This window comes from Palaemon carinicauda, chromosome 8 (assembly GCF_036898095.1).
Source record: "Palaemon carinicauda isolate YSFRI2023 chromosome 8, ASM3689809v2, whole genome shotgun sequence".
In the NCBI taxonomy this organism is placed as follows: domain Eukaryota; kingdom Metazoa; phylum Arthropoda; class Malacostraca; order Decapoda; family Palaemonidae; genus Palaemon; species Palaemon carinicauda.
This window is the reverse complement of record NC_090732.1, coordinates 165,854,873-165,881,622: the sequence shown is the minus strand read 5'-3', so window position 1 is coordinate 165,881,622 and position 26,750 is coordinate 165,854,873. Positions and strand designations below refer to the sequence as shown.

General features: G+C 40.6%; 1 protein-coding gene and 1 long non-coding RNA gene across 4 annotated transcripts in view; both read left to right on the top strand.

The window, feature by feature from the left end:
• Positions 1-26,750, top strand: part of LOC137646108 (uncharacterized) — a 193,408-nt gene that overhangs the window by 110,069 nt on the left and 56,589 nt on the right. The window lies entirely within an intron of this gene.
• Positions 794-26,750, top strand: LOC137646106 (uncharacterized). Of its 3 annotated transcripts, none has more exons than XM_068379302.1 (3): positions 794-955; positions 6,407-6,864; positions 26,402-26,750. In XM_068379302.1, exons 2-3 carry the CDS (start codon positions 6,493-6,495, stop codon positions 26,618-26,620), a joined length of 591 nt encoding a protein of 196 aa, XP_068235403.1. In that variant the 5' UTR covers positions 794-955; positions 6,407-6,492; the 3' UTR covers positions 26,621-26,750. The 3 variants fall into 3 exon arrangements, with proteins under 3 accessions (XP_068235403.1, XP_068235404.1, XP_068235405.1); XM_068379303.1 differs by having other exon boundaries at positions 794-959; XM_068379304.1 differs by lacking the exon at positions 794-955 and adding an exon at positions 1,008-2,153.

Here is a 26,750-nt window from a genome sequence, read left to right as displayed (position 1 = left end):
AGAAAAAGAAGTGTTCAAGAAAAAGGGAAAAAATGATTGAGAAAACTGGAAAGCTTGATACCATTTATATTATATTAAAATATTGATGGAAAGGCACATGAAAAAATGTAGCCTTACCAGAAATATCATATAAGATAGCAGTTTTAAACGTCACAGAAAGAGAGATAAACAGATTACAACAAATGGAGATTGAAATAAGGTTCGTGAAAAGGATATAAGTGGAAAGAAAAGTGAAAATAATAGATGGAGGAGAGAATAGGATATTAATGAAAGACATATATATGAATAATATAACTTTAGGAAAAATGGAAAGGGAAGAGACCAAGATTAGAGATGTACTATAGAAAGTTAACGAAAAAAAGGAAGAGATAAAAAGAAGTTTAGAAACACATGCTAAGGAACAGGATCATGTAAGGGTAGAAATGTTTTATAACAGGGAAGATTTTCTTATAATGTACAGGCCTAAAACAAAGATTTTAAGATTAAATTATATATAAAAACACCTAGGAGAAAGTGGTGTGTAAGATGTGTGGAGATGAGTGTGAAAACCTATCTTGCTTTATTGTCAAGAACTCGGCAAAGAGAAAATAAAAATAAAAATATTACAGAAACAAGAAGAAGAGGGAAAGAATTAAATAATTTGAATTGTTTTAGTTAAGGGGGAATGAATTTAAGAAAAGAAATTACATGAGAAATATAGGAAATCAGAGGGAAAAAATAAAATAGAATAAAAACAGAAACTTCAAGAGGTGCCGATGTAAAGGCAAATCCTCCCAAGACCAACTAAAGGTGAACTTAAACCCCGATTATTGGAACCACTGAGAATGTTGCATAATTAAATCTTGGTGGGAAAATAGAGTCTTTCCATGGCTTTACATAAGGTTATGGCAACCTTTACTTAGGAGTTTTGATAATATACTGCCAGTGAATATAGACTATAACCTTTAAACTGCTGGTAGGTAAGATTTTGATTTTACTAGTCTTGTAGGTTTATGTAACTGCTGTAGCCTAATAGCCTATACAGTATTTATGTACGATAGGATAGCAAGTAGCCTAGCCCCAAGGTAACAATTTAGGATAGGATAGTAAGTACCCTAGGCCCCAAGGTAACAATTTAGGATAAGTAGCATAGTCCTCCAGGTAACAATTTAGGATAAGTAGCATAGGCCCCCTAAGTAATAATCTAGGATAAGAGCCTTTGTATAACAGCGGCCAGTTCCTCATGTGTTGATTAAAAATGGGCATTAACTAATCTAAACTTTACCCCCTAATATAACTTACAAGCCATTTCCTTACCTACATACCTAACAGGGACTGATGCCCCCCTGCGACCCCCCTTACACTGCCGTATTCTAAGTTAGTCATAATAATACATACAGGTGGCCGCTATCATACATACCCCCCTTAGGATAGTATAACAAGTAGTTTGGGGCCACAAGTAACAATCTAGGATAGCATAGCAAGTAGCATAGGCCCTCAGGTGACAATCTAGGGTAGTATAATAAGAGGTTTAATTATATGTATGGGAAAAGCTTTCCTACTAATAAAAACACGTGTTTTCTAAAGAAAAATGCCCGTTTTCTTCAAAATCGAAATGTTGTCCCGTCTATAACTATAATTTTACCCAAGTAGTCTAGTCCCCCAAGTAACAATCTAGGATAGCATAGCATGTAGCCTAGGCCCTCGGTAACAATCTAGAATAAAATAGCAAGTAGCCAAGGACCCCAGGTATCCTCTGAAAGATGGTTGGGATCTGATATAATGCTGCAAAATTAAAGAGAATATCATATTATATATGATTGCGATAACCAATTCTCACTTGCCCTAAATTAATTTTAAGGAATTAAGACTAAAAATGGTAGAATTGGCAAATCATCATAGTAGATATTTACTCGTGCAGTAATTAGTAAATATCAAAGGGTAGTATGTACAATATTGGGACAGACAAAGCTTTACATATTATTGCTGTAGGATATGTAAGGTTAGGTTAAGTTAATTGAAGTAAGGACATCTTTACCTAATTTTGAAGTGTAAACCAATCTCCTACAACCACTCCACATCAAATTCTCACATCTCTCCTCACCTAACCTAAGGACGTTGTTTCCTTACTCATCAAACATCTTGGTACAGTATCTACAGTATATGGCGTACAGGTAAAATAATAACATTCTCTATTTAGCACAATTGTAATAAATATAAGTTATACGGATCTGACCCTTTGTTCTATATAACACCCGATATAAATTCATAAACCATACTATTCTTTATCAAATTCATTGGAAATGTATTGTTGTCAAGACATTTCAGGCAAAGTTTTGCTCTACTTATATTTTATATATCTAGATTACTATATGATACTTTAATCTCTAGCAAAACTGGAATTCACTACTGTACCAAATCAAGCTGTAAATCTACGTACCGCTTGCACAAATTCAACAACACTTAGAAAGTCGTAACTTCTACGGTTACTGTTCGAGTAGCAGTACAGGTGAATAGCAAAATGTAAACAGTATCTACGTAGGAGTGATAAATTTTGAAACCTTTGGTGAAATCCAAACCAGTCACACGGAAGGGGACCTCAGCATTGAGGCGATTAGGGTGAACTGGAGCCAGAGGAAGCATAGGACCCAAAATTCTTCATGCAAAGGAATGAGCAGTGTTGCAATAGAGCAATATGTTATGCTAATGTTCAACAATAAGCTTCCAAAGAGCACAGTGGTGTTCTAATAAAATGGAGTCCACTTATTGGGATCCCTCTATGGCATTACTGAGACAAGAATGCCCTTTTAGAATAGCATTGCTATCAACATAAGGATTTCTTTGACCGAGAAATACATGTTCATTGGAACAGAGTGTAGTGGGCTTACCATGCAATTTTTAAGAATATTAGGATAAATACAAGCTTGGGAAGTTCTAATCATAGCAGTAAAGTGTTTCTGTGGATATTTACTTGTCAAATTGGGAAATTTGTGTTCTGTCCATTTACTGTTTACGTGCAAAAGTGTTGCATAGGTTTCAACTACCTTATCAAGAGAACTGTAACGAGTAAGGCGTTGGGTTTGTGGTGGCGAAAGTCTAACGGGAAAGGTACTTATATCTAAGTTAGTTGGAAATCTTGCTCTGGTCCAAGTAACTTTATGGATCACTAAACTAATGAGCAACCATGAAGCCATAAAATATTTAAAAAATATGAGCTTGATGACAACTCCACGTGATGTGAGGTCGGCTGGATTACTTGATGTGGGAACATGTTTAAGATGCAAGTTGCAGGCTAATTTAGTACCGATCATTTCCTTGACTCTGTCAACAATGTATGGGGGAAGTGCTCTTTTATACCCATTGCAGGGCTGTTTAGGCATCTGACCAAAGGGTAACATAGGTGTAAATACAGTACAGTATTAGTATGTATTTCTATCAAATATTTAGCCAAACAACATCTGAACAAAAGGGCAAGTAATTCAAGTTTGGGGATGGACTGGTTATCATACCTTTCTTACATACATTTAGCAGTAAGAAGGTGGTAGCGTCCTTCGGCGGTGACCACATGCGCGGCTTCTCCAAAGGCGTCTGCAGAAATATGCAATGATAATTGATTACTCTGATGAGCATTGGGTGGATTTTTATGATCCTGAAACCCTTAAGAATGCTATAGAGCTCATGAAAAATTTCCAAGCTAGGGGGGAGGGGGGGATCCCAGCCCTTATCCGTCATCCAAAGCTCCTGATTAAAAAGTTTGCTGAAGATAGTGACTGGTGAAATTAAACTAATAGGATCATAAATCAATAAAGAAAGAGAAACTACTTTCCTTTTAGTGTTAACGTGTGAATAATCTTCCGACAAATTCGGGGGGAGGGGTAATTTAATGTTCAAAGTGTCTTCAATTGTATTCCAATTGAGACCGAGGTAGTCATGCTGTCCTTTTGAGTGAAATCTCATTAAAGGATGCCCTTAGTAGTTCACTTTTCCAAGGGCATACTTGTTTTCAACATGAGCTCTTGAACACAGGGCTTTTTGCTGAGGATGCTAGGGGAATGGTGTATTAACGTTGAAAATTATCAATGTAGATGCTGGATTTTAATTTTGAAGCCAGCGCACTAGATTGAGTATCCAAATGGTGCTGAATAGTTTGATAAAGCAAATGAGGACTTGAGGTGGTGCCAAACAAGACTGCTGTTGAACTATAAGCAACAACTTTCGTCATACCAGGGTCATCAAAGAAAAGGAACCAAAAAAAATCTCTTTGCTCTGGGGTGATCTCTATCCAAGGGAAAGCTTTGGATATATCCAGGGTCAAGCCAAAGCTTTGGTTTCTCCCTGAACATTAAAATCATGGACTGAATCTTTGATGCAAGGTTGAGTCTTGATATAAAAACACATTCAGAGCTGGAATTAAATCCTGACTGAGATGATGCATTAAAGACGATAAGTATCAAAGCGGTCGATGAGTTCTTAGGGATATGATGACGTAGCAAATGATGAACTTGTCTGTCACTATGAGGCTCTAACAATACAGATTCAATGAAACTCAGTGACATAATCATCGAGGATGTTTCTGTATCTAGCAAACAATTGGGGTTTCAAAATTTCTTAAGGGACATTAATTGGGCAAAAGCTCTCCCATAATTTATCTCAGGGCATTTATTGCTTTCGAAGGGTAATTAAACTATGTACCTTTGGTCTTTATACTGCATGGTATGCTTATAAAGATCAACGCTTGAGTCTCAAAATGGCTAAAAGGTCCATTGGTAATACAAATCGTGTTGAGTCTCCAGAGATTGTCAATAGGCAGTTCTATTGTTATGGGGATTTTCTATGCTTATGTAGTTAAAGCTAAGAAATAGGGTATTGACTTCTCGGGGATTTATTCACGAGACCAGTCTTGCAATTCTCTCCAGACTACGTCGCCAACAAGAATACTAAACTTAATAAAAAATTTAATGGTGTGGATATGTTTGAGGAATCTGGTTAGGTAGTTTGCACTAAAAGTAATCTCAATTCCTTTTATCTGGAAGATGTTCGCCAACAGCCTCCAGCGTGTGTAATGCAAGAATACATCCGGCCTTCTTAACGTTTTAACCTACGTTAGACTAACAATGGTAACAATTTTCTGCTTGTGCTAATCATATTTTAAAGTAAGCAGAGCTAAGCTTGCTGCATGTGTATTACAATAGTCAAGGAAACCAGTATTTAATCGGAGATGCATTGAAATTTTATAACTAAATTTTGTTTATTTCTAAGAACTTCCCTTGATGTTCATATTTCTGACTCCCACACATTAGAGGTGGTTGGTAGCCAGTGATGGAAAGAGTAAGGGCAAAAAGGAAAATTTTACTCTTTATACTGCAATATTGTCCAGTTTCACAACACATCTAAAGCCTTTCCATCTTATGGTATTGTTTATATTTAAGGAAAAGAATAAATGAAAAAGGGGTACGTATAAGAAAACTAATTTTACCACCATTTTGAAAAAAAAAAATAAGATTCAAGATCAAAGTACACTTCTAAGGACACTGCTAGTACAGCCTTAAATTAAAGTCAGCCACAGCTTCAAACAAAATCTATGATGAATGCAGTTACTCTACAGCAGGTCATAATTAGCAGCTTAGTCTGGATGGCAAATTACTGTATGGTGTACAGTTCTTCAAAGGACACTAAACTCAGTCCTAAGTTGGTTATGTGGGTTGGAAAGTTTCCAAGCTTGTTATATAGATTGAAAAGTTTAGCCTAATGAGTCATCATCATCTGGCATTGCTAGTCTACTGCCAGACATAGACCTCAGACATGTCTTCTAATCCTGTCTGGGGTTTGGCTAGTTTTCATCACCATGCTGGCCACTGGTGATGGTGAGAGACTTTGGTCTGATCACTCACAGCATACCAACCTAGTATGGGTGGCCCTGATTAGTAACGCTTTGCTGATCATAACACAAATTCATTCCCCACTGCTGAGCTATTTTAAAAGGAATATATTTAGACAAAATGCCATTTTTCTAGTACTTGGTTCATACTGGTATGCAATTTTTTCTTTTTAAAACTTTATTTAAAACAATTCAGTTACTCAGGAAAAGAAGGGAAAGATGGTAACCTGACTAAAGATTGGAGTTGAATATTTCACATCTGATACTGTATAACCTAATGGAAATCTTAGACTGACTGTTAAACTTTTTTAATCTATGGCTGATTGTTCTTGGAAATTTTTGTCTTGAGAAGTTATTCATTTTTTCAAATACTCAGAGGAAGTGGTCTAATTTGGTGTGGAAACCTTGGTTTGTATGCTATGAACGTATAAATATTTATTAAAGTAATTATGCCCATTTAAACACTACAATATTTTAGAAAATGATCTTTAAATTCAAACATGACTGTTGTCCTGATGCTGTCATTATAATATGTTTTGCTTATTTCAGAGTTTTTCGGCCAACTGTCAAGAAATGGGTGGAGTATTCCATGAAAATTTTATGTGACCTCTTAAAAGATAACCATTGAAGGCTGGATGATATCAAGCAGATTTGCGCTACACATAACCTACGATTTTTCTAAAATGTGCATCATCTCTAAAAGACCTCTACCACGTTTAAGGTGTGTACAGCTTTTGCTCGCACGTGCAATTAGTTCTGAAATGAAGGCAAAGCTTGCAGCTGAGAGGCTAAAGTTAAGAGACGAATTTTTAGAAAAAGAAAAAGAATGGGAAGCGTTAGTGGATCGTTCCCTTCTTCGCAGCGAAGACATAAAGATATACGAGGCACACAAAGAAGCCGTCCGTTCGGGTCGTTTCACTTATGATGATCCTTCAACAGGATTAAGGGTTATGACGAGATTGAGGCACTTTTACAGAGGCTCCTGTTGTGGTAATGCTTGTCGCCATGTAAGTGCAACAATTGACCGTTTTTTGGGTATGGGGTGTTTTTTTTAATTATTAATTGATAGCACAGTTATTTAAATTAAAATACTGTACTGTATCTGTAAATGTATTATGTGCCATATAATTTTGTGACTGACAGGAAACATAAATCTTGTATATTTTCTAGTCTGTATAATAAAATAATTTTTTATTGAACCAGTCACTTACTGACTTGTGCTTTTGGGATTTTATGGCACTTATAAGCTAGTTTTGTTGGGTGAGCATCAAGTATTTTAACCCGCAATAACTAAATGAGAGTAGGAAAAAAGTTTGACAAATTATAGCTAAATTATATATAATTTGAAATGATCAAATTTTATATATTGTATATCTTGAATACTGTGAAAATATCAGCTCACTATGAATTATCCATTCTTTCATTATTCTCATTCAATATCAGTCAAATCATTGTTTAATTTCCCTTGCCTAACATTCATTTAGTTGACATAGTTTGGGTGTCTTTGATAGCACCTAGCTCTCCTTTCCAAGGGTTAGGTAAAAATTTTTCTTCTTTTAGTTAATGCAATGGTTTCTTTTTATCGCTTCACTGGGAAGATAATTCAATTTCATGTGTCGGTAACATATATTTCTCTTATACTGGTAGGAGACTTGATTAGACTTATCCCTCCTATATTATTTTTTGAGTGAGGTTGGGTACTTTGTTGTCCCAGATGTTCCCAGCCACAAGCATTGTTTTCCTTTATTCAAGAATATAAACCTTTGTCTTTAAATTTACTGTAATTACATTGTCGCAAGATGGTTTGAGCATTGAAGGATTTTAACCAGGTAGTTATATAGTGGTAGGTAGGTAGGTGGGGTGGGAATAAACCCTCCCCCCAATTACCTACCTGTCAATCATTAATTTTTCTTCATCCATACAAGAGTCAAAATATGTATGTTGGCATTGTGGTCGTAGAACCCAATTTTGCTGGGAAAGCTTTTTTAACATTTAGTTATATTTGGTCGTTATTCGGTCTTTCGGGTGTATTAGATGATTAATCATTCTGTTTCCTCCTGGTTCAGGCAAGCTGTAACTCTTTATAAATTTACTCTTGTAAGGCTCTAAGGCTCAAATTTTTTCCTCATTAAACTTGTGTCATTGTTCATCCCATTTCAATCCTTCATTTTTAGTAAAAGACTTCAGCTTGTTATTATGTAGATATAATTTTATGAATATTTATTCATATTTAGGTATAGTTAGAATTGAATATGCACAAATATAGGCACAATCAATTTATTTCTATTTGAACACTATGTTGTATGGATATTTATTCATATTTAGGCATAGTTAGAATTGAAAATGCATAAATATAGGCATAATCAATTTATTTCTATTTGAACACGATGTTGTATGGATATTTATCCATATTTATACATAGTTAGAATTAAATATATGCATAAATATAGGCATAGTTATGTTCATATATTTTTATTTGGACTTTCAAGAATAACTAATGAATATTACCAACGCAAATTCAAAGTGTCATTAAAGTAAGTACAGTTTACTTTGTATTCATGTTAAATCCTTTCCTTTACAGCAAAACAAGAGATTGGCCACCCGTGGTCTGAGTGAGCTCTGTCTGTAACGGAGCTCCGGTAACAATCCCCGGTACAAAGGTCCGTCATAGTGACAACGTGAACACCAGAGGAAGACTAATATTAACCTCAATGCTGATCGCCTGTACGATATCCGGTTAAGCCGGAGATTCGATGAAAAGGATCGTAATAACGATATTGTGATTATTTATGAAAAAGGGGGTTCATACCCTGATTCTGATCGTCTGATTGATCTCTGTTTGTAACGGAGAACTAGTGACAAAGGTCCGTCATCGTGAAAACGTGATCCTTAGCGGTACGATAACATTCTCTAATACTGAATGTTTGTGTTATCTCCAGTGAAGCCGGAGATTCGATGAAAAAGGGACCGTAATAATGAAACTGTTTAGTCTTCATCGGTATCACATTGTTAACTCCGGTTCTGGCCGTCTGCTTGATCTCTGTTTGTACCGGAGATCCGGTAGCAAAGGCCCGTCACCGTGATATCGTGACCGGTCCCGGTACGATAACATTAACCTCAATGAATGATTGTGTTATCTCCCGTGAAGCCGGCCGTAACGGTGTAATTATGATCAAACATGACAAAGGTTCGTGTGTAAAAGGCTTCAGCCGGAGTCCGAGTGCCGGATTACACCGTTGCACTCCAAAATCTGCTCCTGAACGTTAACTAGTTCTCACCCAATGAGTATCCATATAGCGGAGCATAACTCAAGGCGGAGCTAAGCATAACTTCGGAGCTAAGGGTGTCGGTATAAAACGACCCCAATTAATGACTCATACACTAACGTACCTATTAATATTGTTAGCTATATTAACAGTAACCACATCAATAAAAACGTTTATAATATTAAACGTACTATCATCAACTCTGATACTAAGAGGAGGCTTGAATAACTCGTGATCGTATAAAAACGGAGAACGGGAAATTCACCTCTCTTACTCGAGCTAACAAAGAAAACGAGAGAAGGATAACTCATATCTGAAGAACAGGGAACGAGCAGTCTCTGTTTTCGCTCTCAAGGTTACATAATAAAAAACTAACATCACACAATAAAACAAGAACATTAATAAAATTGATTGCTTTTCTTAGTAATAACCAAGAACGAAGAATAACGTAACAAAAAAACAAGGATATAGTCTAAATCGAAGCCTCTGAGGCGAGAACAAACTAACAGACTAAATCGCTAAACTTTAATTCGCTATTCTTTAAATCGCTATTCTTCGTAGGTCCAAATTGGACTTGCAAGCAAATAAATACCATAGTAAAAATTAATGATAACACTAAAAGGCCATAAAACGTAAGTGATATAACCTAGATGACAGAGTACCAGATGGGCAAAATTAACTAGAATATTTACCGAAGCGAACATAACCCAAAATGGCTGCCGATACCTCGGCAAGACAATCGCTTCCAAAACTAAAAACCACCATATTGGAAACAGAACAAATGCCCGGTACTGTCAAAAGCTGCCAAAACAAACTATGGTACTTAACATTGGTAAGGGTGAAGTATCAACGTCAGTCATGTTGAATTAACGACAATCACTTCGAAAAACACTGGGCAAAACACTTATCAACTTTGCTGGCGAGTCCAAAACAGAAGGATGACCTAGTGAGCGCGAGTGGTGGGTGTCGGTAGGGTAACCCAACTGTATTCTCTAGGGCCTGTCACGGCCCTCCCCCTTTGATGAAGGGATTATCTAAATGGAAGACAGCCTGTGAATAGTGTTTTACAAACGCCCTTGTTAGATATACGACACCAACAAGGTGCTCGCGCGAGGGTTGTAACCTCTGCATTCCATGCTTTTAATTTTCTCTGGTATATTTGGAAGATTTATATCAGAAAAAGTACAAAGAAGGACTTTTTCGCCGGCCGTCACAGGTCTCTCCCCAGAAATAGATTTTTCCTTCGTCAAAATCCCTTTTTTGGAATTACTATACAAGTTTTTTTTTTCTGTAGGGATGGATAGTTTGTGTAACTAATGTGGTAAGAGCACATATTAGATGATGGTCTCCTGTCCTTCTCAGCCTTGTGTTTAAATTAAGGGGGTTTTCAGCAATCCAGCTTAACCTGAATTTTTCATGAACTGCCCCTCTCATGTAGAAGAGTAATTATTCTATATCCAGGAGAAGCTTATGTTTTGTCGAGGGTTTTTTTGACCAACTATTTTTCAGACTTCCTAGATGAGGGTGGGCCCAGTTCTCCTTGAAAACCACAGTTGTTTTCTGCTTTGCCTCCTTATGACAATACCTTAGCAGTTTGTGAATAATGACTTCACATTTACAGTACCTGGCTCTCTTTTTATACCTGTCAGGGCGTTGGCATTGTTTGAAGAGAACCTTCTTTAGCTCGGGCCTTAATGAAGGGGAGTTTCAACAGGATTTCCCTTCCTAGCTTACTGCTTTTAGGAAGTGGTGTTCATTTCAGTACACCAGTAACTTTACTTGCCTGTTCCTGAGATCTAGTCCATTGGTCATTAAGACCATGAAACTTCCAGATTTTTTGTTTCTATTTTTCTCTTTTGAATACACTGTACTTAGCTTATCTTGTTAAAAGAATATACCTTTCAGCACAAGCTGGTTCTGTTGTTGAAACTTGTTAATATGGTAGTTAATTTGTGGTAAGAATGGGATGGGAGTATCCCCCCACTCTTTTGACTGTAAAGTCTTCAACATTTTGGATGATGATAGAGGAGACTTCTTCAGGTTTCTGAAATTTTCCTTCAATATTGTTGTAGGAACATTGACTCCTAGTTTGCTATTTTTGATTTTCTTTTACTTTGGCTTTTTTAACAAATTTAGTTTCTGCTTTAGGGACAGGTGTACTCACAGGAGTCATTTTGTGTAGTGTGTACCAATTGGTCTTCTTCCCAGTTGAAGTAGTTCAGTACTAAAAGGAGAAAATTCCAAAGACTGTCAGTGTCATTGGTAAGTATAGGATTCCTCTCTCACCTATGCCCTTCTTCATCAAAACTTTTCTCTAATCCCCACATCCTTTCATACCCCTATTACACTTATCCGGTTTCCTACAGCGCCATCGGTCGCGACGCTAGCATATGTTCAAACCGGAGCGTGTGATAGCAAATCGGCCGTATGAAAGCTCACCCATGGCCGGCTGGATGAACTTTCGCCAGTACTAAAGTTGGCCGTACGGCCGTTGTACGTCAGGACTGAGGACGTAGCGTGTAATTGCTCACCATATGGTATGACATCAGTCTGAGTGGCTGAAGGACGCTCATGTTGACTATTTGCTTCTCTCATGCAAGTGCCCTTTTTTTCTATTAAAGGTGATACCTGACTTAAGAGTTCCAAATATGTGTCGTGATCCATTCGCATATAGTTAAACCAGTCATCTTTTTCTAGTGGTAGTTCCTTCATTAAGTTAACATGAGAGTATTTTTGTCGTTTATGCAGACATTGTTTGAACCAAATCTTCCTTTTTCTTGTTTTTACCTTCAAGTAGCACGCTAGAGCAATGAGAACGAGAATGTCGTCAAGATAAGACATGTCACTCCTCCACCACAAACAGTGCCACACTGACCCACTTGCCTCCGGCCGTTCAAATACATATTAGCTCTAGCCGTAAGCCTGAATTTTCCTATGGCGCCGTAGGCCAGGTTGGCCATAGGAAACCGGATACGTGTAATAGGGGCTTTTTGGAACCATTCCTCTATGTTCCCTTCAGGCTGTATGGCCCATTAGAGGACTGGATGACATACAGCTGATTTACCCTCTCCTTGCAAGAGGACAAATGCTCTTCGATGGAAAACATCACTGGCTCTTTCCAGCTCCCTTCTCTCTTGCTTTGCTGGCTTCTTTAGGATATCATATAGAGACGGAAGTTAATCAAGTGTTTTTTACCTACTCTTGCTTTTCCTAGGATCAGTCTTTTGAGGGCTTCCGGGAACACTTAAAGGTTTAAAGGCCGCTCATGAATGGCAAAGGCAAGGGCCAGTGACATTGCCCTAGCAAGCAGGCCAATGCCCTACAGACTGACCATATATATGATCAGCACTCAAGCCCCCCCTCCACCCAAGCAAGGACCAAGGAGGGCCAGGCAATGGCTGCTGATGACTCAGCAAGTAGACCTATAGGCTCCCCCAAATCCCCCTTATCCTTAGCTCACAAGGATGGTGAGGTTTTAGCGACCAAAGGAACTAACGAATTTAAACAGTACTCAAACCCCAGTCTGAGGGTCACCAGTCAGGAACGTTACCACATCGGCCACCACAACCCTATGATCTAAGTACAGTATATTTGCTATAATGGACAGATCTAATCCTAAATCCTTGAATACAGAATGAAGCATGGATACATATTCCTTAATGGCTGCCATTGAAAATTTCTAATCATAAAAAAGACTATAAAAATTTAAAAAATCCAAGCTATTCCAAGTCATTGACAGACAGCTTTGCACCAATCAAAATAAACATTCCATTGTCTTTGATATGGAATATTGGTCGACTATCTTTAGAATCTATAATAGACAGTCTAGAAGGCTTCAAAAACCCTTTGTTTCAGAGGAAACGGTGGATAGTCTCCATGCGGTCAGATGTAGCTTTCTACAACATTTCTAGAATTAATTGCAAAAGAAAGTATTTCAATAATACAGTCTAGATTATTACCCCAAAATGCCAATGAGTAAAGTAACTTGCAAATCCTGAATATAAAGGTTTGTATTAATTAGTCGTAATGATGGACTCATAGGAGGGTATTATAATGAAATCTATAATGAGGTTAGGTAACAGATTAATCTGATACAAGTCACAATGTTTTTGAGGCAAGAGACTAAACAAAACTAAAATTACCGGCCATTCTTCATAATAGTGGTAAAAAATTTAAATCGTTATCCGCAGTGGAAGGAGGAATTAAGAAATTTATAAGGTATCTTTATCATAAGACTTCAGAAGCACTTAACATACACCTTACTGTCCACAAGTGGTACGTTAGTGCTGCGCATATGCCGCAGCTCGCAGATGAAAAGCATAGCCTATGCAATGGCTTTTGGACAAAAGGCATAGCCTATGTTGAAGTCTTTTTATAGTTTTTTAACAAAGTTCTTCACTGAATACAAATAACCCACTGAAATATTTACATCTCCTTTATAGTCAGCATTAGAATTTACCCGTGATGAACTAGTGGAAGAGCTTGCAAGTAAACGGAAACACACAGTGATACAATTGCCAAGCTTTAGCCAATACATCACTAACAACAAAAAATATTTATAAAGATTCAATTAAATAAAATATCAATAGCATCTACGATGTGAATTCCCATCTCTAAATATAAAAACAATGTTGCTTAAGAGCACTCACTTTAGGGAGAAGAGGGATATAAGAATCCAGACTAGTGTACCTGCTCAGTCTTCTTCCTCACAATCTAGATGTTTAATAGTGTGACTAGGGATGTGAAACTGAATGGGTTTAGCTGCAGAAGGATCCAAAGCACTTAAAGAATTAAGACTCCACAAGAGGAATGTGATTTTGTAAGATGCAGTGAATATTCAGTCCCTTGATAAAGGAACACTATATAATTATGAGCACTAGACCTGATTATTAGACCAGAAGCATTACAGATGAACATGGAAAAAAAACTACATAAAGCTGATTATATCATGGATGCTGCTCTACGAGCTACTTATTCAAAATCCTTAAGTACCCAAAAGTCCCTAGGGAGCTAAACATTCTTAAGCCCAAAAACCTAAATGGCTGCCTCTTTATTTTTAAATAAAGTGGTTTTGTAATTGGTGTTTTTTAGTCCTTTTGTGGCTCATCATTTCATATTCATTAAAGTGCTATGATATTCTATTTCCCTACACTAGGGTTCCTTTTCATTCCCTACAATATACTTAAAAAGTGTTGAAGTCTTATTAGAAATGTTGTGAATGTTGATAATCATAAATTCATGATGTGCTATAATTATTCTAACCATAACTTTTCATATTTATTTTTTCATAATGTCTATGCATATATCTGTATATTATTGATAATTTATCTTATTTTTGTATGAATTAATTTTTAATATGTAAATTTTCCTACTCTCTCTGAATTTTCCATTCACCACATGCAAGTGTTATATTTATGGAAGATCGTTTAGCAGATTAATGAAAGTTCTGACTTACTCCGAAAGAGTGTGCTCTTATCTCGAACATTTATGGTGATACTTTGATTACCATGTTCCTTCTGAGATCTTCATGTTCTGTAGTTATTTTCATAGGAAACTTGAACAAGCTAATCTCTCCAAGTAATTTATGTGTGATTTTAGGATGGGGAAGTCTCTAGGATACATTCTTCATAATTTTGCTTTTCAATCCCTGATTTGAGAAAATTGGGTGCGACACCTTTTCGGTAACAAATTCAAATATATTTGTTGGTTTGGCTTCAGTCCATTAGATCCTTAAACTCTTGAGTAGATAGGATAGCTAAGAGTATTTTCAGGACGCTCCCATATAATGGCATCCCAGTGGCTGAAATAAAACTAACTTTCTGTGGTTCCAAAAGACAGAAAGTTGAATTTTGATCAGTCTTTTCACCCATCGTGCTATTTAGCGCTTATTGTACCCAATCTCATCATGGAACACCATAGACCCCCTCTTTTTAATTCTGTTTAAGTCTGCCACAATTACCAGATTCTCTACATACAGTACATATAGCAATTCCCAAAGATTTTCACTCCTAATACCTCCACTCGGTATCTCCATAACCAACCAAAACCGAAATGGGTTAGGAGCTGATCCTTGACGTAAGCCAACTGTAATTTCAAACATTTCTGTTATCACAGGTTGTTATTACTGTTGTCCTTGTTCTTTTATGTATAATCTTTACCAACGTAGCCAACTTTTAATACACTTTATTCTTTATGTCACACCAAAACATGAACTCCCTTAGCATTTTATCAAATGCTCTCTGTTGTCGTTGTTCTTTTATGTGTAATCTTTACCAACGTAGCCATTTTTTAATGCACTTTCTTCTTTATGGAACACCAAAACATGAACTCCCTTGGAAAGCATTTTATCAAATGCTCTTTGTAGGTCTGTAAATGCACAGTATAACTTATTAATTTTCTATCTCTTTTCTTGCAACTATCTTATTACAAAGACTTCCTTATTTGTACCTCATCCTTTATTGAGACTATATTGCTATACACTAGCCTTCACAAATTTTCTTTACAAAACCTTCAACAAATAACTTGAAGTGTAGCTTCTTAAATATTGTGAAAGTATCATAAGAATGCTCAGTAACAAGCAAAAGTTACAGGTATTATTTCTTAGATGCTCAAACTAAGAATTAGTCAGGGTCCAAAACTAAAAATTCCATTGGGGTGGTAGTTTTTCTGCCAAAATTATGAAATTTTCTATCTTGGGAGATTTTGACATGACAAATCCATTGCAACATGGTGCCAAAGCGAAAAATGAACAGAAATGGCTCAAAATGGCGTCCATTTAAAGATGGCCGCCATTTCGTACCATTTCTGCGAAGATAACAATATTTTGTCCATTTCATTGAACAAAATTATCTGTTTTTACTGTTTGGGACTAAACGAGTCTATTTCAAGTAATTTTATTGATTTTATGAATTTGTGTAGTCTTAAATTCAAGATGGCCACTAAAATGTATACGTTAACATTGCCCTTTATTTTTTGAATTTCTACATTTTTTGTTTAAATATTCACAAAATCAAACTGATTATTCATTTTACAGGACAACGTTTATGATGTTTTCATATAAATTATATTAGTATAGATAGTTTGGGGTAATAATATGTTCTCATTTCAGCAATAGGTTGTGAAATAACTGCATCGTAGAAGTATAATAACTAGGGATATGGCGTCATCGGCCAAGCGCCCAGCACGGTTTGATTATGAGCAGAAGTGCTTTGTTTGTCAAAATGATAAGAAGGACCCAAAGACAAAGTTTAGGAAAAATAAGCCTGTTTCTGATGTTACAAATATTCAAGACATAAAATCACAATGTGAACTCTGGAAAAACAAGGTAGAGAGGCCAGCCTGCATAACAGCGGCGTTGGCTATACTAGATGATATCTTTCAGGAAACTGATCATCCCAAGCTAGTATGGCACCGTGAATGTAGGCCTAATTTCATGAGCAAACTTAAACTCGACCGTTTTTCTGATAATGCAGACGCTACTGATATGGACATGGGTGGTTTGGATAATTCTGGAAGAGTATTCCTTAGAAGTCAGGCCAAAACTTACATAAAGGGCACTCACTGTGTGTTATGTTGTTCTGGGGTAGAAAGTGGTGAGCTGTCATGTGCCAGAACATTCAGTATGCACGAAAAGTTACAAAACATTGCTATGGGTGATTTTGAACTTATGGCAAGAATGAAAATGACTTGACACCAAGTGAACTGAAGCTTGAAGCTAGGTATGAAGACAAGCTGGTTGAACAGATGCTTAAGTATAACTTGTTTGAAGGACGTAACCCAGATAAGCTAACAACAATCCTCAATAAAGATGTAGCTCCTCCCCACATTGAAGAGTCATTATTAGAAAGTGAATCTAAAGGCCAGGAAGAGGTGAAAAGGTTTATGAAGGAAAGGCTTGTTCGCGCTATTGGACAGTCTAAACCAAGTGTACTATTCAGTGCTGCAATGAAGAAAATGAAAAGTCCCACTTTTTCTAACTTATTTGAAGTGGACCAAACAGGCTCTCAGCAAAATAAAGTTGTAAATGCAAACAGAGGTGTGCTACAGCGTCTCTGTGTAGCATATGAAGCTGGAAGGCCAGTAGATCTGCAACATATCGCAAAGCATGAAATGATGTCTGTCCCCATTGCACTGTTTTATACAGATAAGACCATGAGGAAAGGAAACAAGTCAGATCTAGTCAACAACATTTGTGAAACTGCAAAAGTTCAGCCTTCCCAAATTGTTCCCCAAATAGACCCCACTTCTTCACAGCATGTTGTTGATGGGATGGCGTATGTCTACAGGGTTTCAACTAAATCGATTAGTACATTCGGAGAATTTGCTACAGAGTACTGCAAGGGGGTATATAAGTTTCCAAGCACAAGGATAGACATTGTGATGGACCGCTATGATGGAACTTCCATCAAAGATGACACACGAAGTGCTAGGGCCTCTAAATCCAAAGACAAACAAGGAAAAAGAAAACAAAAACGCAAAGCGGTGCCAAAAGTAATTTCCCCAGAAGTAAACCTGCCTCAAGGTGACAACTTCAAAAGCTTTTTGAGCATAAATGATAACAAGATTGCTCTGCAGCAGCTCCTTGGTGATACTCTCATCAAAAATGCACCTCAAGATAAGATTATTGTTGTCTCTGGGGCATTTGAAGACCCCATGGATGTCCGTTCATCCTCTTTGGGCATACAGTTAGATAGCATGGAGTCTGACCATGAGGAAGCAGATACCCGTATGGTATTAAGCATAGTCAATTCAACCGCGGAACATATTGTGGTAGTGTCACAGGATACTGATGTATTTGTGATTCTTCTTGCCAACTACAAACATTTTGGAAATAGGAAAGTGTATTTACAGCAGCAGATTGGAAAAGAACAAAAGATCACAGACATCAAATTTGTGGTAGAAGGAATCATAAGCCAAGGCATGGATCCTATATCTATCCCCCTTCTTCACTCTTTAACTGGATGTGATACCACGAGTTATATATATGGCATTGGCAAATCAACTGCATTGAATACTTTTAAGGATTTCCACAATCTTCTGGACAATACTAACCTTAAAAGCCCATCTGAAATTGACTACAAGCACGTTGAAGTCTTCATGTGCAGATTGTACAAAGACAACCAGTCATCATCGTTGGACGCCATGCGAGTTAAGAGTATATTGACTACCAATCGCCCAGAAGAAATACCCCCTACTAGTGATGCAGCTCGGCTGCACATCTCTCGTGCCTTCCTTCAAGCGCATGTATGGCAAAATGCTACTGAGCCTGTACTTGAAATGAAAACAAATGCTCTGATCTCCGTGGGGTTCAACTTAGATAGTGAGAAACAGAAATTGATACCAGTTATGATGACAAATCATCCCATTCCAGACGCTGTCATTGAAATGGTGTCATGTAATTGTAAAACTGGCTGCCAATCAAACAAGTGCAGTTGTTTCAAATCTAAACTTCAATGTACAATCCTTTGTCATAAGAGATCCAAAGAAGACCAGCCATGCATAAATAATTTTGTCTAGTTTGTTTTAGCAGTTGTGGACAGTTTAAAAAATTAGCAAATGTTTTATGTTAAAAGTGAATTAAGTTTTAACTTTTGAGCCTGTGTGCACTTTTGTTTAAGTTTATCATCAGTTGCACCTGCATTAGCCGCCCGCAGCTAGACTACTTTTTGATACCAAGTTCAACATAATATCGTATCCCATGTGAAGTAGTACCAGTTACAATAAAATATATTCATTACATATAACTATATGTTATTAAAAACTACTAATTGTGATGCTGCAATCTGTGTAACATTGTTCAAAATCAGTACTGATGTTTCCATATCATTTGTGAAAAATTGCAATCAATGGAGACAATTCCGTAAATTACAGAGATAGTCTAAACCCTCTGTTTTGGCGGCCATCTTGGATTTAAGGCAACAAGAATGTGTTCATTCAATTAAATCATTAAAAATGAACTCACTGAGGTATACATATTAAGTGTAGATCACTTTGTTCAGTCAAACTGACAAAATATGTTTATCTATACAGATATTACACGAAATGGCAGCCATCTTGAAACAGATGCCATTTTGATCCATTTCCGGTCATTTCTCGCTTTGGCACCATGCTGCAATGGATTTATCATATCAAAATACCCCTAGATATGAATTTTCATAATTTTGGCAGGAAAACTACCACCCCCAATTAAAAAATCACTTTTATGAGATTTGGAACCTGACTAAATCCTCTCTTATAGCAAAACCTATGATTACTTTGCAGGTCTATCTAGGCTTAGGGAGTGAAGCTTTTCAGTGGTAAACATTAAATGCACACCAGATTAGTAGGAGAAATGTATAAGGTTTTTCGTGTTGTGCAAGAGAAATTTTCCCCCTGTTCTCGAGTTAGGTATCTCCGGAAATCATTTTACCAGTAACTAGTAGTATGTATTAATCTTGTTACACCTTTTCTGCAAGGTCTTACCGTCACATAGCTAGGGATAAGTAGAGAAGCCATTCCTTTCTTATTGGACTCTGTTATGGCTAGGCATCTATCTAATGTTACAGTGATGATATTGGGGTATATAAAATAACTGTAAACTAAAAGCTTGTTTACATGTTATAATGTATCCTCTTGGAAAGCTACGTGATAGAATATTTATTTCTTATTATTCTTGCAGTCCATTAGTAATGAGAGAAGTAAGCAACAGCAGTAAGAATGCACTCACATTCTTGTATTGAATAATTATAAATTAATTATGCTAATGATTTATCAGGAATGCTCAAACTGTGTTAATATTATTATTGAAGTATAATTTATATATTAAGGTACAGTATTTATAAAGGAAGTGTTTCAAAATGTTGTAACATTGCACTCTGTAGAGTAGATATAAATACCGTATTTGTTCCAACACGAATACTTATCTTCGAACTACTTTCTTTAGGAGATCACTGGTTATCTCTCTCTACGACCAGAGATTTGAATATATACCCCCCGTTCCGCGCTCTCAGTAGCTTTTACCCCCGGCATCCAGGAATGTGCCCCGAGGGTAGGATTAACGGTAGGTCGCCCGTTAGCCAGGTCACGTTCGTCATTAAGTTCTCTGGTCGAGAGAGGTGAACATCTCTCTCCCTCGTATCTTTATCTCTATTGATCCTTTGTGTGAGTCCTGCGACCCACGTGTTCCCAGCGTGGCAACTTGCGTTTTTATAGTGTGCTTTCCCAAGTGTTCCTGTGCGTTCACTTTTCAACCGTGTGCTTACCCAGTGTTTCATTCGTTTCCTTAAGTGCTTGTGTCGTGCGTTGTGTGCGTTATGGAGCTAGTTCGCCGTTGTCCTGGGCCTAGAGCCGGGAAATCGTGTGGAGCGTTCCTCTCCAAGCCTGAAGTGGATCCTCACTCCCTTTGTTCCTCCTGTAGAGGTAAAGTGTGCTCGTCAGCAGACACGTGCCCCGAGTGCGTGGACTGGAGCGATATTCAGTGGGTACGTTATGGTACTAAGAAAAGGAAATCAGCGAAACGTTCCCCCAGGAAAGTTAGTGTTTCCTCGCCGATTCCGTCGCCCAGTGAGCGTTCCGACGGAGTCTCGGTTTCGCCGTCACCTACACAAAGTAGGGGACGAGGTAAGTCTAGCGTAGGGGATGAACAAGGCGTCCTATCCCAAGAGCCCAGTGTTAGTGCAGAGCCAGTGGCAGGCCCCTCTAGGGCTAGTAAAGGTCCTAGTAGTGCGTCCGGAGAGTCGGCCCTCGTGTTCGGGGGGCACGCTTCCTCCGATGACCCCGTGTGGGGTAATAACGCAGTTTCAGTGTCACCGCCGCCCTCGTGGGCTTGTGCTTCCGGCTCCTCTTTAGGGGGAGATAGCCGGAGTAAAGTCCAACCTGCAAGTCACGATGCCTACAGTTGGAGGCTCCCGAAGACGCCGGGTAGGTCTCCCCTGAGGATGGACGTAGACCTGGATCCCTGGCTCCCGGACATGGAACGATTGGATTCGTTCCCGACCCTTCCCACGGAAGTCCCCGATGACTTCCTCCAGCCCTCGACCTCTGGCATTCAACATCCGAAGAAGTCCCCACAGTTCCCGCTTCCAGCCGACACGAGGTAGACGCAGTGTCATCTGGTTTTTCGGACATCTATTCCTCGTCAGAGGAAGAGGTCAAGGTGAAACACCGCCGTCGGAGGGAGCGGTCCAGGACCAAACGTTCCAGGTCAAGGTCGCGCTCTAGCTACAACAAGAAACAATCCCGCTCCCCGAGCCGTAAGTATAGGAGGAGTGTATCTCCCGGGGGAGCCTGGGTCTACGTTTCGTCGCGAGAATCGAAGGCGCTTCGGTCCCCGGACCACCAGTCCAACGAGCAGTCCCCAAGGCGGCCGCCCTCCAAGCACGGCCTTGACCCTCGCGACCTGGCTCGCAGGAAAGACCTCTCTGTTAGGCATAAGTCCTCGAGGCCTCCGGTTCATCCCGCCCAGCGGGGGGAAACGCACCTTTTTCCAGGCAGCCAGGCCGAACCAGCCCAGCTGGTGCGGCCTTCAGGTCGGAAGGAACGGTTCCCGCTGTCGGGTCTGCCCCCGGGAACCGCACCCTCAGCACCCAGAGCCTTCGGGCGAACGAGAGTCCCCGCTGTTCCAGCGGTACCTACACGATCCCGAGCCCCTGGTCCGGTCTTACCGGCAGATGAGGTCCAGTACCTTTGCAGGACGGCGCCCCTGGCCCCCAGGGTCAGACGTCCGGTCGGCGTGCCTGGTAACCCGGCTTCCCCGCCCCAGGCCGAGGCCTCGGCTGACGGAGGAGAGGGCTCCCCGACGGAAGACTCCGCCTATAGGAGAGTGGTTAGCCTGATAAGGAGGCACCATGGAATAGCAGAACCTACAGCGACAGGTGGGGATTCCTGGAGGTCGAGTCTCCTGAGGATTATGCAGACTCCCTCCCAGCCTAAGTCCTCCCTGGCACTCCCTCTGGCCCGAGACCTAGTTCTGGGGCAAGAGTTCATTGACAATGTGGTAGCCGGCAATGCCGAGGCTCCTAAGTCCCAAAGTGCCTCTAAATTACTCCAGGGACTCAAGAACCAAGGGAAGGTCTATTTGCCCGAGGGACGTCGCCCAGGACCTTGTAAAGTGGATACGGCCGTGGACATTCTGAGCCAAGGAGTTTCTGACGACAGAGCTTATTCGGCCCCAGTCTGTTTCTCACTTGCAGAGGCCTCCATGATGGAGGAGATGTCGCGAGACCTAATTAACGTCTCCTCTTGGCTAGACTGGTGGGCTTCCACGTTGGTGGGTGTGCAAGCCTCCTACGACCCCGAAGACCCTGACCAGCAAAGCCTGATGAGGGACCTCATTACCTCCGGGGGTTAAACCCTAAAATTCCTCTCGTACCAGTCTCTCGCCCTTACAGCCAACTGGGTTCTCCGTAAGAGAGACACGGTTCTCGCCAAAGTGTCCCGGAAAGTACCGGACAGGGAGGCGCGAGCAATTCGCAGCCTCCCCCTGTGGGGAGAGTCTCTTTTTCCTGTGAAAGAGTTAGAGGCCTTGATGGAAAAGGTCTCAAAGAGGAAGGAGAGAAACGTCACCAAACCGGCAGCGTCAAGGAGACCTCCTTACAAGAGATCCGTCTCGGACAGCGCCGCGACGCCCCAAGCCTCTTCCAGCACTACGAAGAGAGAAGCCCCCTCTTTCTCCTGGTCCTCAACTCCTCAACCCTCCCGCAGAGGTACTTCAGCACCCTCAGGCTCCTTCAGGTCGGGTTACTCCGCCTCTAGGAGAGGCAGATCAGGCCGTTCCTCTAGAAGAAGGTAGAGTGGGAGGCCCCCTATCCCCGCCCAAGCCTCGGGTTGGGGGATACCTCAGACTACATTGGCAAGCATGGAAGGCCCAAGGAGCAGAACCTTGGACAGTGTCCGTCCTAAAGGAGGGCTACAGACTCCCATTCCTGGCGAATCCACCCCCTCTTATTCCGGCCAACCGGACGGAATGGCTAGCGCCCAAAGATCCAGTAAAGAGGACCGCCCTTCAAGAGGAGGTGTCCTCCATGTTGGAGAAGAGCGCCATGGAAGAAGTTCCTCTCCCAGGACCTGGTTTCTACAGTCGCCTGTTCCTGGTAGAGAAAGCGACGGGGGAGTGGAGGCCAGTTATAGATCTGTCGGCTCTCAACAAGTTCGTCAAGAAGACGGACTTCAAGATGGACACTCCAAAGTCAGTTCTGCTGTCCTTGAGGGAGAAAGATTTTATGATGACCGTCGACCTCAAGGACGCATACTTCCAAATTCCGATCCACCCATCGAGTCGGAAGTTCCTCCGGGTGAAATGGGGTTCCCAGATCCTGCAATTCAGGACTCTGCTTCGGTCTGTCAACAGCGCCCCAGGTGTTCACGAGAGTCTTCGCGACTGTATCAGTGTGGGCTCACGAACGGGGCATCCGCCTTATCAGATACCTGGACGACTGGTTGCTCCTTTCCGCCTCAAAGGTCCTCTTGGAAGAACAAGGGAGAAGTCTCCTTCAGTTTTGCAGAGATCTGGGTATCGTCATCAACCCAAAGAAGTCCAATCTATCCCCGTCCAACAGAATGAACTACTTGGGGATGACATTGGACACCATTCAAGGGAAAGTTTTCCCTTCGGAGGACAGGATCAAGAACCTCAGGCACATCATCAAGCCCTTCCTATCGGAACAGCCAAGGAGAGCGAAAGACTGGCAGAGGATGATAGGCCACCTGGTCTCGTTGGAGAAACTAGTCCCACAGGGGAGGATAAAGCTCAGATCCATCCAATGGAATCTCAAGAGCCTCTGGTGCCAGACACTCTCACAACAAGTGCTAGTTCGGGTCCTTCCAGACACAAGACCCTCCCTGGAATGGTGGTACTGCCAGTCGAACTCCCTCAAGGGGATGCCCTTCGGGACCAGCCCTCCAGAATTGCTCCTGTTCACAGACACCTCCAACCAAGGGTGGGGAGCCCACCTCCTCGACGGGACGGCATGAGGCACCTAGTTGGAAGGGGAAAAGCAACTCCACATCAATGTCCTGGAGTTGAAAGCAGTCCAGAAGGCATGCTTACACTTCGCAAGTCTGCTAAAAGGAAACACCGTGGCGTTGATGTGCGACAACGCCACGGTACTAGCGTGCATAAAGAAGCAGGGGGGCTTAAAATCGAGGGAGTTGTGCGATCTCACCATAGAGATTCTGAATTGGGCAGAAGAAAATCAAGTAGTCTTATTAGCAAGGTTCATTCCCGGGAAGAGAAACGTTCTGGCCGACGGCCTCAGCAGAATGGGCCAGATAGTAGGGACAGAGTGGTCCCTCCTCCCGGAAGTAGCCAGGCTCATCATTCAGCGTTGGGGTTCCCCGGTGATGGACCTCTTTGCAACGAGACTCAATGCCCAACTCCCAGTCTACTGCTCCCCGGTGCCAGACCCGAAAGCAGCCCTGGAAGACGCTTTTCAGCACAAGTGGGACAACCTGGATGTTTACGCTTTTCCCCCCTTCACGTTGATAAGGCAAGTGCTCAACAGAGTAAGGGCCGGCCGAAACCTAAAGATGACTAAGTGGTGCGCTGAGAGACACATTAGACCTCTTAAGGCCTCAGTCCCAGACATAGCAGAGTTTCTGGTGTTCCTCAGAGACAAAGTAGGGATGTCAATCCCAGCCATAAAAGGAGTTCGGGCTGCCTTAGGCCAAGTCTTCCTCCTGAAGGGCATCGACCTGGGGGCCTCGAGACACATAGCGATGCTTATCAAAAGCTTCGAGCAGTCTTGCCCCCCTCAGGTGAGGAGAGTGCCCCAGTGGGACTTAGCCTTGGTTCTGAAGATGCTGTGTCGTCCTCCCTTTGAGCCCTTGAAAGATATCATGGACAAAGACCTTTCCCTCAAGGCCGTCTTCTTGCTGGCCTTGGCGTCAGCCAATAGGGTGGGAGAGATTCATGGTTTGTCATACGACGTCTCTCACTCAAAGGGGTGGAAAGAAGTATCCTTCAAGTTCGTACCTTCTTTTGTGGCCAAAACTCAGAACCCAGCAGTCTGGGACCCGAGGTTCGAAGGTTTCTCGATTCCTGCCATCCCTAAGACAGGTAATGCAGAAGACTTAAAATTGTGCCCAGTGCGAACAATTAGAAAATACCTGGAAAGGACAGCGCATCTCCGACAGGAGGTCAAGAGCCTCTTCGTTTCCACAGGTATTAATAAGAAACAAGTTTCCAAAAACACCATCTCCTTCTGGTTGAGGCAGGTGATCGCCAGATCCTACAAGGAAGCTGGCATAGCAGTGCCAGGCACTCCCAGACCTCATGACATCAGGGGCCTGAGCACCTCCTTAGCCTTTGAGAAAAAACATGGCAGTAGGACAAATCCTGCGAGCAGGTACTTGGTCGAGCCAGTCAACCTTTACTGCCCACTACCTCAAGGCTTACTCAAGGAAATCCTTGGACGGGTACTCCATTGGAACAGTCATCTCCGCTCTCCAAGCGGTATAACGGTAATCCCCAGGCACACTCAAGACTAGCGACCGGTAGGCACAAGTGCGGTTCTCCTACCTCCTACCCAGTTGTTTACTTGCCTCTTCGGGGGGTACCGTCTGTTCCCAGGAATCACTCATTCTTCACGACTGCACGTCGAGAAGAAACGTCGAAAGAAGATTTTCTAAAGGTGAGTTCCTAGACACTAACGTGAATTATTTGAATATTTACCCTCGCTTCCGCTCTCTGGTAGGTCTTGTTATACTGAGGCCTGTTGGCCTCCACGACCAGGTCAGTGGGTCAGGTTGGCACTCCCGCCTCCTAAAGTGTAAGTCTCCTAAAGAAAGTAGTTCGAAGGTAAGTATTCGTGTTGGAACAAATCAAAAATTTTAAATAATTTTTATTTTTCCTAACATACTTACCGAGAACTACTTTCGGGTAATGGCCCTCCCTACCTTCCCCGAGTGCCTTCTTCCCTTACTAGCATGATGCTAATGCAATAGAACTTAATGACGAAAGTGACCTGGCTAACGGGCGACCTACCGTTAATCCTACCCTCGGGGCACATTCCTGGATGCAGGGGGTAAAAGCTACTGAGAGCGCGGAACGGTGGGGTATATATTCAAATCTCTGGTCGTAGAGAGAGATAACCAGTGATCTCCTAAAGAAAGTAGTTCTCGGTAAGTATGTTAGGAAAAATAAAAATTATTTAAAATTTTTGATTTTTAACTATTCTGTTATTTTATGTTTTTAAAATACTTTTAAAGAGACAGTTCAGTAAAGCTGAGGTACTGTAAGATTATTTATGAAGATTAATAAAAAGGTGAGATTTATTCTAATTATTGATTATTTCTGTTTCAGTGTGTATTTGATCATGAAAATGTAGCCGAGCAAGACAAAGTTCAACGTATTTACAACTCTGCCTTTTGGGTCGATAAGGATAGCAGGCCAGATTTGGTAAGAATGTTTGGTTCAATAGGGTCACATCAACTTAATGATGAAGACAGTTTCAGAAGTAAATTCAGAATTGATGCCAATACAGATGATGAAAGTATAGATCCATTGTTTTATAAGCATTAAAGAATCTTTTGAAGATTTTCTGTCAATTTTTCAATAAGCTATTTTGATCTTTTATTTAGATGTTTACTAAATTATGTTTATATGTGAAGTGCTATATATATAGAATTAAATTTGAAATATATTTCATTTA

Excerpts from the sequence above, each read along its gene's own strand:
- LOC137646106 (XM_068379302.1), top strand. The coding sequence starts at position 6,493 with ATGATATCAAGCAGATTTGCGCTACACATAACCTACGATTTTTCTAAA. Across the intron at positions 6,865-26,401 it reads GTGGTAATGCTTGTCGCCAT|TGTGTATTTGATCATGAAAA; the intron begins GTAAGTGCAACA and ends TTTCTGTTTCAG.